Source organism: Marmota flaviventris, chromosome 3 (genome assembly GCF_047511675.1).
Source record: "Marmota flaviventris isolate mMarFla1 chromosome 3, mMarFla1.hap1, whole genome shotgun sequence".
Lineage (NCBI taxonomy): Eukaryota > Metazoa > Chordata > Mammalia > Rodentia > Sciuridae > Marmota > Marmota flaviventris.
Genome location: NC_092500.1, coordinates 167,889,308 through 167,903,293, shown reverse-complemented (window position 1 = coordinate 167,903,293; position 13,986 = coordinate 167,889,308). Strand labels below are relative to the sequence as shown.

Here is a 13,986-nt window from a genome sequence, read left to right as displayed (position 1 = left end):
GTAATTAATTGCATCATTAGGGCCCCAAAGTAAAGAGAAACTCACAGATTTGTAGATTTCTTCACTCACTGTGTGGTGTGGAATGTGTGTGTGTGTGTGTGTGTGTGTGTGTGTTTTGCTGTTGTTGTTTTCCTACCCAGCACAGGGGATTAAATCCTGGGAACTCTACCGCTGAGCTCCATCTCCAGTCCATTTTATTTTGAGACAGGGTCTTGCTAAATTGCTGAGGCTGGCCTCTAGCGTGTGATCCTCCCCTCAGTGCCCAGAGTGATAGGGGTCACCGCTGTGCCGAGCCCTCATGGGAAATGAGAGTTTCTTGGCCAACAATCCTATTCTTACCTCTGAGGTGAGAGACTTGGTTTTACCTGCACACATCTGCAGTCTTCCTGTTCCCCATGATCTCGTGATCTCAGACCAGAGAGCCAGGATTAGCCCGGCCACAAACCAATCCTTTCCTACAAGGTCTGAATCCGTTCACAGTGTTTTGGAGAAGCTTCTGTTTTAATTGCCTCACTAAATGCTCTTTCTTCTTGCCTGGTCTCCTCTCACCCCCATTTGACTCTTGCAAGGCACGTCTTAGGGATTCTGCCCTGGCTCGGCCCTTCTTGAAGGCCCTTCCCAGGGAGCCACGTGGAATTCCCTTACCTCCTTCAAAGTTTTTCGCTGAAATTCTACCTTCTCAGGGAAGCAGTTCTTTGTCATGTTATTTGAATCCCTGCCTCCTCACTCTTCCCTTGTTCTGCTCCATATCTTTCTCCAAGCCCTGTCTCCTTTTAAGAGACACTCTGCAGTTTATTTAGCCATAATCATTACTTCTAGGTACAAATTGCTCATGGGCAGGGTTTTGTTTTGTTTTAATCTGTTCTGCTCACACATACATCACAGTGTCCAGAAGAATGCTCAGCTTACAAATTTTTTTTTTCTTTTTTGGCACTGGGATTCAACCCAGGGGCAATCTACCACTGAACTACATCCCTATCCCTTTTTATTTTGAGATAGGGCCTTATTGTCCAGGCTGGCCTCAAACTTGTGATCCTCCTGCCTCAGCCCTGCAAGCTTCTGAGATTATAATCGTGAGCCACAATACCCAGAGGCTTACAGATTCTTAATAAATGAATATTTTTTACTTACAAAAGCAATTTGAGATAGTTCTTTCCCTATGACCTCTAATTAAAATCTAACCTTAGCTTTTAATAGAGTGAAAAGATGATGCTTTATTTTAATGCTGATCTGACTGGGCCTTTCAACAACGATCTCTGGTCTCAATTATGCTTTTTTATTGACATCCATTTGGGTCCAGTAGATAGAACCTAAGAGGCTAGTGCTACACTGGCCTTTCGAAAAGGACACTTAACACAAGTTCTTTAAAGCATCGTCTTTTTACTGGAAATAAAAGCTGCTTGGGGTTCCCTGGAGGGAAAACAACTGAACAAGGAATAGAAAATCCATGTTAGAAGTGAGCACTGCTCAGGGTTATAACCAATCAGCCATGACACACGGGGCCAGGTGAACTTCATCTGAAGCCACTGGTCCCCTAGGCAGGCAGGACACAGAGAAGCAGCAATGGCCGTGGGGTGGTGCACAGGAGAGACACTCACGATGTGGGGAGACTGTCGGCTCATCCCGATCACGGTCCTGTTGATCCTCCTCAGCAGCCGCTCCATGATCAACTGAATGTGCATGGCCGTGGGACCCTGGGGGCGAAACACAGGTGTGACCCCATTTCTGCCTTCTCAGGTTTGCCTTCTCAAGGGGACCTCAGTCACAGGACTCCTCTTTCCCCTAAAAAGCAATCTCTTCTCCAAAAGGGGAAATGGAGTCACAGAATAACACATAACTTTATTAAGAGCAAATCAACTGAAAATGATCAGATCGTTTAAAAGAGGAGCGTGGACACGCAGGGACAGGTGCTCCCCCACCAAACCCTGATGGTTCCCGTGCACTCAGACAGCTCTCTGTGGCCAGACAGTTCCAGGGAGTCCGAGGTGCCGGTTCTGATGCTGAGCAGAGCACTGCCCAGGACAATCAGACACAGGTGGGCAGTGAGAGGCAAAGGTACAGACTTCTTAACACCTTCTGCGTCGGGCAAAAACCCAAAGAAAGGCAAGCAAGAGGTCTGTTAGGAGGTGAATTTTTGTGTCCCTCTTGAAGCCTGAACATCCAATGGTGCTTGGAGATGGGGTCTCTGGAAGGCAATCCAGGCCACAGGAGGACAGGAGGGTGGGGTCCTAATGACCCCGCTCACTCACACACACAAGCTTTCTCTTTGGCTGTGTGTGCACCCACTGGGGAAAGGCCACATGTGCGTGCAGGGAGAAGACAGCCACAGAGAAGAGCTCCCTCCCAGAACGTCACAGAGCCCACACCCTGACCCAGACCTTCAGCCTCCAGAGCTTTGAGAAAATACACTTCTGTCATTTAAGGAACCCAGTCTGTGGGATGCTGTTGGGAGACTGAGAAGACCAGTACGAGGATTCAGCCTTCTGTCCCGTGCGACTGAGCCCCTATTCGATTTTGCCTTACTTTAGTTTTCACAGCTGCACAAAGTGGATAATAAGGTTTCCTTACAGGATTGGTTGTGTGGATGCACATGACGGTGCCAGATAACTGTGCATCCTCCTCTTTCCTTCATTCCTCATCTCTAGTTAGATGTGACACTCACCCAGCTCCAAACTACCTGTGTTCAACTTGACCTTGTGGACCTTATCCATGCTTGCTTCCTGACAGATATTTGAAAATTCCCGCTGAATGCTTAAATAACTAAATCACCACTATGGATTTTCCTGCTTGTTAACATTTCACTATTTAAAAAAAATATTTAACAGGTGACTGTATGTCTTCAGGGTATACAATGTGATGATCTGATATAGCTATACATTGGGAGATTGTGATCACTGCAATTGAATTAAGTAACACACCCATCTCCATCCATATGCACTACATCTCCAGAACCTGTTCATCTCATGAATGAAAGTTTGTTTTTTTGACCAACACCTCCCCATCCCCCAGCCCCAGGGAATCAGTATTGTAGTCTTTGTTTCTGTGGGTTCTACTCTTTCAGGGACCACGTAAGTGACATCCTGCTGCACTGTCCACGGTCATGTGTATTTTCATCCAAGTATTAAGTATCTTTAGCTTTTCTGCCCTCGTTCCCGGCTTTTCTTTTACCTGCTTCTCCTTTCTGTGGGTAAAAGTGACATAGAAAACCTGCCTCTCTGGGGGATGCCGCCTTCACTGCCGCTGACACAGCTTTTCCTCCAGGCACGGGCCAGGCTCTGGGTGGGGTTAGGAAAACAACCGAAGCCCACAGAGAGAGATGCACACTCAGGAGGGGGCAAGGACAGAACAAGCCCAGCCCAGGATCCCAGCCCAGATCAGCTCTGGGGGGGGCAGGGTGCTGGCCGGGCACAGTCCTCCAGCCAGTTCCGTGGGGCCCGCGAAGGCCTGTGGGCAGCGCCATGGCCAGGAGATGGGAAATCCAGGCAGGTTCAGCCTCACAGCCTGGGGGCTGGGGGTGCGGGGAAAGATCACAGAAAAAACACGATTTCCACTGGGCACCAGAGAGAGCCACAGTGTGGGAGAGAAGATAGAAACAGAAGTTCTCAGGAGCAGGGATTTCTACAATAGGGTCAGGCATGAGATGGAGGTCAGAGCTTCCTACAGAGAAACAAATTCTCCATGGGTCTTGGCAGAAATTAACAGAGCTGTTGAGAGCTCCTGCAGGGATCTCAGGGTGGGCCGACGGGGCAAGCTGGAGACCAGCCAGTGGCGTTTCCAGCTGTGAGTTGACCTCGCCTGGACCTAGATTTGTACAGAAAGCTCTGGTCTCTCTAGGCACCTCTAAAATGGGCACCCCTGGGCCCAATGCCCGGTTCTAAACCACCAGAGACTAGAAGGTCACGGAGTCCCTCCTGTCTGGTGCAAAGGGCCAGCGGAGGCATGTGCCATCATGTTAGGGATGCCCGCACTCACCACATCCTTCCTGTCCAGCACCTCCAGGATGCTGCTCAGAAGCTGCGAGCTGGCCTCATGGTCAGGCTTGCTTGAGTGGTCATCCAGCTGGCCGCTGAGCTGGTCCGTCAGCAGTGGCAATAGCACGTCTCTGCACTCTGAGGGAGAAAACACAGTAGCTCACACGAGGAAATGCCCCCTCCCAGCTGCCATCACTGCAGACCTCTCTGCCTGTCCCCAGAGCTCTTGGGACCAGCCCTGCAGGAACGGAGTCCCTCCAGGGCACTGAGGAGCACAGACTTTAGGTACGGAACTTCAGCCTTGTGCCAGGACTAGACTCATGAAATACCCCTGTTAGAGGGAAAGGCGAGGATTTTGCACCTGCTTAAATTACTTAACAATCTCTCCAGGCTTACTTGTCATTTGTCTGTTACTTTACTTGGTGGTGCCGACTGAACCTACACTAAGCACACACTCTACCACGGAGCTGCGGCCCCAGCCCTCTGGCGTTTTAAATGCCAGCTTGACACAAGAAAGCTAAGTCGTGTGGAACCAATGAAAACTAAGCAAGTCAGAGTGTCTTTTTAAAATTGACTATAAAATTCCTAAACACTGAGCTTTCCTACTACGTTTCTAGAACATTCCACTCATGTCTTTGCAGGCATATGGCTTATAGAAAGTAGGGCATTATTTACTGTCTTCCTTTTAGGGTCTTCATTATGATAACACATGATTATGACACTACAGCAGTGACTGTTAGCAGTGAGCCTACGTCCTCTCATTGGTCCTGTCTAGTGACCGGCTTCCACTTGCACTCAAACACCCGCCTTTATTGTCTCAGTTATCCTTTCGGCATCCTTAGAGGCAGAGCTTGTCACAGTCTATCAGGAAGCTTAGTGATACTTTGGTTTTTACTCGAGATCATTCACTAGCTTTCTGAAGACATCAGCTCTGCCTCCAATTATGACCTAAAAACACTTGAAATTTCCAAACACAAAATAATGGGGTCGGAAAATATCAGAGCCAAAAGAGGCTACTGATGTCATCTAATTCAAGCCGTTCCTTCCACTGAAACAGAAGCTGAGACGGAGAGAAAGTCCCTCATTTATGCCGAGTTCCATAGCCAGTTGGGTACAAGGCCAGGAGGATTCTTCTACCAACACTCCACTCAACTTTCCTGATTTCTGAGGAGGCTGCTGGACAAGCCTACCTAACATGAGGGGACTCCCTGATCTTGTGGCAGCTTCAAAAGAAGTTCCCTCAGCTGCTCACTCCAGCGAGTCTTGGGTTTATAAGGAAGGACCAGGTCCTGGGTCCCCTCCTCCTACCAGCCTGGGATATGAGCACAGAGTCGCATGAGCTGGCTACCTACTCCACTGTACTTAGGAGAAGCACTGTATCAGTGAAAGGGGTTTCTCCCCTCTGTGCCCATTCCCAGTAGGATGCCAGTCATCCAGCTTCCCCATCTTAAAAAAAAAAAAAAAGCCCCATTGGCCAATCTCTGGGGTGGAAATGCTTCCACCATAGTCAAGTCCCAGCTACGAACACTAACACGACATCACTGAACCCAACTGAGAAGAGAACCACACCATCCCTCTCCTGAGCCAGGACTAGTGGGATCTGGCCCAGAGCCACGCTGCTGCCTGCCCTGCCCCTGGCTTGTGCCTTGATGTACCATGTACAGGTCAAGCAGGAATTCCTTTAAAGGAACCCTCATCTTTCCTGCTCGCCTGCCATTTTCTGAGGTTCCTCTTTTGAGGACAAAGGTTTCTAATGAACAAATCCTTTGCTGATTTGCTCTAATTAAAGATTAAACACAACTGGGCTCTTTTAGTAACTGCTAGGAATACCAAACTAACTTCAGCTTCTTAAAACTGGCCTCCCAGAGATACTTAAGAACCACAAACTGGCAAGGACATTACTGACATAAAAAAAAAAAAAAAAAAAAGTGTGACTGCGGCAGGTGTGAGACTGGTCCTCAGGGGGTGGCGGGCTGTGTGGGACCTCACCTGACTGCTGGAAGAGACCACTCTCCACCATCTTGGTCATGCAGGTGAGCTTCTGCCGAACCAGCTGGTTGTCAGGAATGCTCTGAATGAACTTGCAGAAGAGCACGCTGCAAGAGAAGCCGCAGCGTCAGTTCTCTCACTCTGCCAAGCGACAGGCAGCATCACAAACATCTCCTCCACAACAAGACCTGGGCCGGACAGGTGCACCTGGAAAACCCCCCTAGAGACCCAGGGCTGTCTCCAGGGCCTGCATCCCGCTCCCTAGAGAGCCCCGCCTTGGAGCTGACTCTGCCCACAGCACCAAGCACCTCCACTTCCACCAGCTGCTTCCAGGCCTGCCTCCACGCTCAGCTTTTGTAAAACACCTTTTCTGGCTAACGTCACTCCAATCTCGACTGCAACAGGACTCTGCACTCCTGGGGTGCTAGTTACAGGGCCGGAAGCACCTTATTATGTACTTTCTTTTAGAGTTAATATCATGTCTGCATGTCTTGCTTCTCCAAAGAGAGTGCAAACCTCTCTCTGGAGCAGGCTTGGTGTGTTCTTTCACATCTTCCACAGAAATGAGCGCAAAAGGTGCTCTGTTAATACTTGTGAGAAAAAGAAAAGTATGTGCAGGAGTTCAGTCCCCGGCCAAGCAGGGGGCTACTTCTCTGTCACAGACAAGAAACCCATGGCTTTTTGTTATTTACCTGAGCTCAATGGGATCGAACACAAGTTTGACATCGTTGATTATGCTAGGGAGGTACTTCAAAGCTGCCCCCTGTAAGAAAACACCAAAGGCAAATTCAGTTGCCAAGTAAGACCAATACAAAATTTACTGCCCCCTGTCCACCGCGGTTGCTGGGGACTGAACCCAGGCTCTTGTGCATACTAGGCAGGCTTTCAACCACCAGGCTGTATCCCCAGCCCAGAATTTATGGTTTGATCCCAGAAAGAAAGGGTTGCACTTGGATTTCGTATAGGAACTGGACACAGAAGCCCTTGCAAGGAAGGGAAAGCTGATGGAATTCATCATGACCTCCTCAAATCTTTCTCCTGGAAATGCAGGAGGTATAGCCCTTGTCTTCACAACCAGCGGGCACCATCCATTTGGAATTCATTTTTCTACCAAAGAAAGAAGTTAAATTCTTGAAGTCTCCAGCACAAAGTTACCATCAAGAATAAGGAATGAATAATAAAGTTCAAATTGAAATCTTCAAGGATTATGTATTTGACATTAAAAAAAATTTTTTTTAAAAAAAACCTGTTGCTGATAAAGATAATGGTGACTTTGCACTTTGGGGAGCAATGGGGCAGCTAAGAATAGAAAACTGTCACCTGTAACAGCATTAGGATCTGTGTGCTGAAATCAGGGTCAAACAGAGGTTGTAACTGCCAATCAAGGGACTGTCTAAGCAGGTAGCTTGTCTTTGGCAAACTGACATTTGAAAATATAAAAGTAACTGAAGTTGAAATGTACAGGTTTTCCTTTACTCTAACTACTACTAAACCAAGATTGATTTCCTTCCGCTCCCACCACGGTCAGTTCCATGCTGTCCAGACCCTCTACGCTGATGGCCTGAAGGGTTACCTATGTAGACACCATGCTGACCTTGATCTTGACAGCTTCCTCCAGAGGCCTGTCCATGAGCATATTGAAAGAGAGAAACAACTGTCGGATTGAGTTATTAAATTCATCTCCATCTTCGCTCTGACCATAAAATCTAAACAGGAAAAAAGAGAAAAGCAGTCAGATTTTCCATCTTTAAAAGAAATTTTAAAATAGATGTGTGGCCTCAAAAACCAACTGGAGGTCAGCGCCTCATGGGTCATCACCTCAAATTATGCAGAAAGACTTCTTATGAGTCACCCTAAGATGGTTTCAAAGGGACCAGGAGTAAGCCCCCTTCAGACTGAAAAGACAGTACCACCTGGACAAGAGCAGGGTAGTAAGTTTTAAATAAAGCCCTGACACAAGGCTTTCTAGTTGGTCAGCGAGGATTAGCCAGTTGGTAAAGATCCCAGGATGCTGTCTGGAGGGCCCCAAGCTTGGGGACACAGTCCATGCTGGTGGTTTGTGGGCATTTCCTAGACGAAGGGACATCAGGAAGTCACCGTGCCTGATGTAGCAGGTGAGCCCTGCGTTTCTGTCTCCTCAGCTCATTCGTACAATGTCCAGCAGGCAGGGACCCCAAGCAAAGTTCCCTTGCTGGCCACGTTCTCTCCTCCTTCCCCTGCACGACTCCCCGTGTTACCCTGTCTCACCTTACCACTCCTTGACCCTAAAAGCTGAGGTTTCAGACAATGGATTAAGAAGCTCCTCAACCCAGATAGGTTCTGAGCCCAGCAGGCCTACAAAACCAGTCAGGGTCCACTCGGTCCACCACACTGCCCATACCGATGCTGACCTGCTCTACCACGAGGGCCTCCAACCTCACGGACACACCCTCACCTTGGTTAAAGTATCCTCCTGTCTTTACCAGATCTGTCCATCAACTCAAGAGTTGGCTCTTTCTCCTGAGTAGAAATGGAGAGGTCTTTGACCAATTGCCCAGAAAACACCAAAGTCCCAACTGGTAGTGCATGTGCTTCTACGCTGGGTGGCAACCTCACCAACGACTGCTCAGGAGGAGGGATGGTGGGTTCTGAATTTTAAGCACATGCTTCAACACATGCATGCACACATGGATATGTTTAAACTAGTCTCCTTCATGCACCCATACATACTGAGCACCCCAATCTGAAGATTCAAAATCCAAAACCTTTTGAGCGCCAACAGGATGCCATAAGGACAGATTCTCACACCTCACCTCACGTGATGGGCTGCAGTCAAAATGCAGGTGCACTAAAAATACTCTATGAAATCACCCTCAGGCTCTGTGTATAAGGGCTATAAGATGTAGATGAATTTCATGTTTACACTTGGGTCTTATTCCCAAGATAGCTCAGTTATGCATATGCAAAAATTCCAAAATTCTAAAAAATCTGAAACCTGAAATACTTCTGATCCCAACCATTTTGGATAAGGGATACTTATAGGGTCTCCAAGGAGTATGACCTCCCCTGATAAAATTATACAATCAGAGGTAGTTGGTAATTCTTCATTCACCCACTTGGTAGAACTAGAAAAGAACTTTATTTGCAAGTTAGTCCCCAGAGTATCTCAAAAGTAAAACAGAATACCTAAAACAGAACTCTCTGGATCTTCCCGCTGGGCTCTAGGCATTCCGAGTACCAGCAAATAGCACCGCTGCCCACCCAAACCTTGAGGTTATCTGGGGTCCTTCCCTCCCTCTCACTGTCCCATCAAATCCACCAGCAAGTCGGGGCTCTGCACACACCAGTCCACCCCTTCCGCCTGCAGCTAGGGTAGAGCCGCAGCGTCTCACAGCTGCACTGCAAAGGTGCTCGCTCACTCTCGGTCTTAGCCTTCCATGATCCATTTCCACAGAGCAGAAGAGATGATCATTTGAAACATAAGCAGGATTCTATTGCTTCTCTAACTGAAGTTCCCCAACGCCTCCCACCACCCCTGGAATAAAACCCAAGCTTCCTTGCCCCGGAAACCTGCCTCCCTACAGACACCATCCCCAGGAAAGGCTTCCGGCAAGGGGCACACTTAGCCACTGCCTCCCCGAGGGCTGCCACCACTACTACCTCAGGGTTCTGCTGATGTAAAGGGAATTCAAATGGACCTTCTCCAACGGTCTCATGATCCACCGCCACCTGCAGCTCTGAAGTTTGGAAATTTGGCAGTTTGGTGATCTAAAGGGTCACAGAGCCGGAGGCAAGCATGAGCAGTAAGGGGACCAACGTGGAGAGACTGGTGACAGCTTAAACATCTCAGCCCGGTGACCATTACCTCAAGTAGAGCACTCGAGACTGGATGATGAACCTGAACAAGTACTTCAAGGCTTTCAAAGCAGCGAACAGCAACTCCGTCTTGCTGGAGTCGTCAGCATTAGCCACATAGAAGTTCAGGACCTTGGAGAGTTTCCTTAAAAGAACAGGAAAGAAAAATTAAGTTGGCTGGCAACAGGGTGCTCTGAGGCTTGCAAGGGGAGGTGGCAGAGTGGGAAGCAGCCACTCCCGCCATGTTCTCTGGAGGATGCCCTGGACAGGAAAACTAACACCTTTCCTCATCTGCTGCAGAAGTTTGGACCTTCCCTCTGGCTTAGAGATACTGGAAGATTTCTTTCCCTTTGTAGGATTAAAAAGGAAAATCTAGAAATGAAAAAGTAGAAAGGCTTCAAATTAAGGGCGCTATTTTAATCTCTGTCCCAATCCTTGGAGAGCCATAAATTCGGTGCCAGACGGAAACTTCTGTGCGTGGGGAGTGGAGTTCAATCTGACTCTTCATCCATCACAAAACTCCTCTGGGATTTTAAATTGCTCTTCATATTCTTCTGGAGTCTTTGGACTATGAAAAGTCTTGATCCTGTGCTAACTCAGGCTTTTTAGGAGGCTGATATTTTGGGCCTTCCTTCTGGGAATATCCGACATTTCCTAGAACTAGCACAAAATCCAAAGGAAGCACACAGAATTAATCAAGTTTTGCAAATAAGCCCAGATTACTACTACCTGGAAGGTCTTATGTGGCTCAGTGTGATGAGGATCTACTGATACCAGTCCTCACTCATAACAAGGACTTGGAAGGCAAAACCACTGGGTGAAAGAACACTACTGTAGTGTGTCTACACCTCCCCAATCTGGGGGATTTATAACCATCACATTAACTGGTAACTATGTTACGTGACAATGCCTTCATTCAACCTGTGTTTCTCTGCCTTCATGCTTGCTTGGCTTAGAAAACACCAGATTTGAAGATCTGACCTGATACATCAGTCAGTAGCAACTGACATGATCTGGCATGAGCCACTGTCCAAAATATTGTTGACCAATCTGGCTACATCCCTGTTGCTATTCATCGCATTGCTTTGCACAATAACTAGAACTCAAGGAAGCGGCAGGTGACAGGCCACATACAAGGCCATCATGAGCTGAGTACTCCAGGGAGAAGCACAGAGTGAATGTCAGCTGCTCCCTTTGTCAACCCCAACAGAAAGAAGGCTACAGTGCAGAACAGGTAGAAACCACCCCATGCAAAAGAAAGAAAAGTCAAATCTTAATTCTGTGAGTACTCAATCCCACAGAGCGAGAACTTGTGGTACAGGGTTGAGGGCAGGATCTCCTCTTCTATCAGACTTGGTCCTGCTTAAATCCCTGTCTGGACCCCTTCGTGCCCCTGTGGATCTTGCCAACATCAGCTCCTCAGGGGCTGAGTCTGGTCACCTGTCCTTCAACTCCTCCATGGACATTCTTCCTTAACCAGAAGGAAGCTTGGGCCTGACACCTTTTCCAGGGGTGATGCTTAAACAGCCCCCGCTCTCCACCAGGAGGCCTGGAGACAAGTTCTGCATTCACAGACACATTTACTAAAGGCAGGTTCCTCTCGCTTCACCAAAATCCAGCCTTTGGAGAACAAACCCAATAGCCCAACACCACGCAGTTCTTTCCAGCCGTACTCACACGTATGCCAAAGTGGCACTGAAGTGCTTGTATATGTAGGTCTCAAGTACAGGGTTGAAATGCTGGAACTTGATGTCTCCTATCAGCGAAATAATAAACACCTGCCGAAGGTGAACAAGGTCATTAGCAGCCCTGCACAGCCCAGGCTTTCCACCAACAAGCTGGGTCGAAACACCTGGTGCTTTTGCTTTCTCATTTCCGCAGCATTCCTGCTGTCCAATCCCGGAGCTGAGGCCAAGTCTGGGAGGTTAATATTTATTTAACACGGAGAGGCCATCACACATCGGCACAGTGCTAAGTGCTATGCCTGCACCAGAACCAGCTGGCATCCCTGTTCCCAGGAGGGGCTGTCTCAAAGGGAGGGCAGTCTTTACACAGGTAACACCAGTCAGGGGACGAGGAAGGAGGATGCAGAAAGGGGTTTCCCGTGGGAATTATAAACTCAGCCAAGTTCGCAGCTGATGAAATACCCCAACATCTTTCTGAGTACAGCGTGAGTGTCCCCGATCATCTGAACTCCACCCGAGGTCTGCCTCCCCACTTCCCCACGGTATGTTATGTAGATGACTATAAGGTGCATGATGACAACCAACCACACTGCCCCCACACAGGACAAAAGTGTTCAAAGTAAAGGCACTTGGGACTTCCATCCATGCCACAGCCAGCTGCCCACCCCACAGGGCTTATCTCCAGAGCTTGTTCCATGGAAGCCCTACCCAGAGTTTCTCTTTCCCATAAACCTGACCCTGACCAGCTTCACCTTGGCGATACTGCGTCTCCTCTCTTCATCTTACATCCTTAGCTTTGATGCACCGACCATTTGTTAAACTGATTAATTTTTCCAAGCTGTCAAATGACCCACAGCTGCAACTGACCTTCCTCCTCAGTGGCAGCATCAGGTAAAACCCCACCTGAACTTTTCCCCCAGCAATAAGGAAACGAAGCTTGGTTTGGACACGTCTGCTTTTTCCCCTCCACTGACACCCTGACCTTTCCAGATTCTGGTTATCTCCTGTCCCTGTTCTGATTTCAGTTCTTAGGACAGGCTGTACATTTAAGTACTCTGTATGACAAAGTCAGGTGTCTGCTGGGCTGTGTGCTGTATCTAATGACACCGAGAAGCGACTCTGACCTGTGAATCCAGCCTCCCGGGCATGAACATACAGGGTGCACAGCCACACAGTGATGGCCTTCCTTGTTAAGGGCATCCCCTGGTTTTAGACTGTCAGACGACGGCAAAGTGAGTTAAAATGTTTCCTGATTTCTAACTGAATTAAATCCTTCGTTTTTCCTGATGAAAAAGCGAAGGCAGGTCAAAAAGTGAGATCTAACAGAAAACAAAGAAATAAAAGACTGGAATGTAAGCTACTTGTTTCTAATTTTACTTCTGGAAATTCAGCCTAAAGAAATAATCAGAGAGATGTATAAACATGTTTATGCAGGAGGATGTTCATAGCAATTACTTCTAATAGGGAAATACTACCCCATTCTAGGAATAAGTACTAGTGGGTACGCTGAACTGCTTACCAGGGCATCGAACACCAGGAAGTCGTATGTTTCATTGTCTGACATTTCCATCATTATGTTAAAAAGTGCATCCAGTGTATCTTGCAAAAACTGAAGACGAGAGAAACAGAGGTTATCTGGGTGCTTTCATTCAGCTCCACATTGCAGAAATTTGGGGTCTATTAGGTTTCAGTGGAATGGGGTTAAAAATCACCTTTTCTTTAAAATTGGCACAGTTGCTTAGCAATGCAGAAAACAAGTCCTACGCCTACAATGACTGGCTGGATTTAAAATGTGGAACTAATGACACAAGCAGGTGTGTTTCCAGCTGAAGACAGAAACCTACCTTAACAATCTCTCCTCCATCCACCTCCATTAACTTCTTTAGGTTGTGCTTTATGTTCTGGGAGTTGGAACGCCAGTTCAGCAGGCCTAAAAGGTCAACTGGGAAGAGTGATCACAAACATCAGCATCAGAAGGAGCAACCCAGGCCATTTCAGGACACAGCTACAGAACTCTCTAGAAAAGATAGCTGCTCTTAATCATGGCTGATTCAAGAAACGCCTGATATGTTCGTTCAGTTCTGTCTTTTAAGTCAGAGGAAATCTTGTGATCCTTTCATCTTTCGATGGGAAAGAAACAACTGCTAATATAAAAAACCACGAGAGGACATCTGACTGGAACTCACACTCCTCAAATAACAACATCACCGTCATAAAAAGTCAACTTAAAAGGCACATCCCACCTGTAATTTGCTGTCTTGTCTAATTTCCCCTTATTACCACCCTTGTCTGGGTGGATTCAGAGGGAGGAATTTATACATATGCACTAATTCACTTTAACATCACAACTGCACTGTAGGGATTTCACTTTTTCCATTTTTTAGATGAGAAAACTGAGGCTTTATGACATTGAATTACTTGCCTCAGGCCACACGATGCTAAGGGGTGGGAGAAATGGCATTTTAATATCAGGTTTATATGATTCCAAAATCCACATTCTTGCTACC

The 13,986-nt window shown here is 47.5% G+C and overlaps 1 protein-coding gene across 3 annotated transcripts in view; it reads right to left on the bottom strand.

The window, feature by feature from the left end:
- The window catches only part of Dock5 (dedicator of cytokinesis 5), a 189,478-nt gene that overhangs the window by 53,302 nt on the left and 122,190 nt on the right, over positions 1 to 13,986 (bottom strand). For all 3 annotated transcript variants that reach the window (XR_011707190.1, XM_071610584.1, XM_071610585.1), the window contains exons 19-27: positions 13,324 to 13,421; positions 12,999 to 13,088; positions 11,472 to 11,572; positions 9,805 to 9,939; positions 7,555 to 7,666; positions 6,653 to 6,723; positions 5,961 to 6,067; positions 3,973 to 4,109; positions 1,599 to 1,694 (exon numbers count right to left, since the gene is read on the bottom strand). Coding sequence is in view for 2 of the 3 variants with exons in the window: in XM_071610584.1 (XP_071466685.1) it covers positions 1,599 to 1,694; positions 3,973 to 4,109; positions 5,961 to 6,067; positions 6,653 to 6,723; positions 7,555 to 7,666; positions 9,805 to 9,939; positions 11,472 to 11,572; positions 12,999 to 13,088; positions 13,324 to 13,421 (947 nt within the window). In the remaining variant the exon portion in view is untranslated. The remainder of the gene's footprint in view (positions 1 to 1,598; positions 1,695 to 3,972; positions 4,110 to 5,960; positions 6,068 to 6,652; positions 6,724 to 7,554; positions 7,667 to 9,804; positions 9,940 to 11,471; positions 11,573 to 12,998; positions 13,089 to 13,323; positions 13,422 to 13,986) is intronic.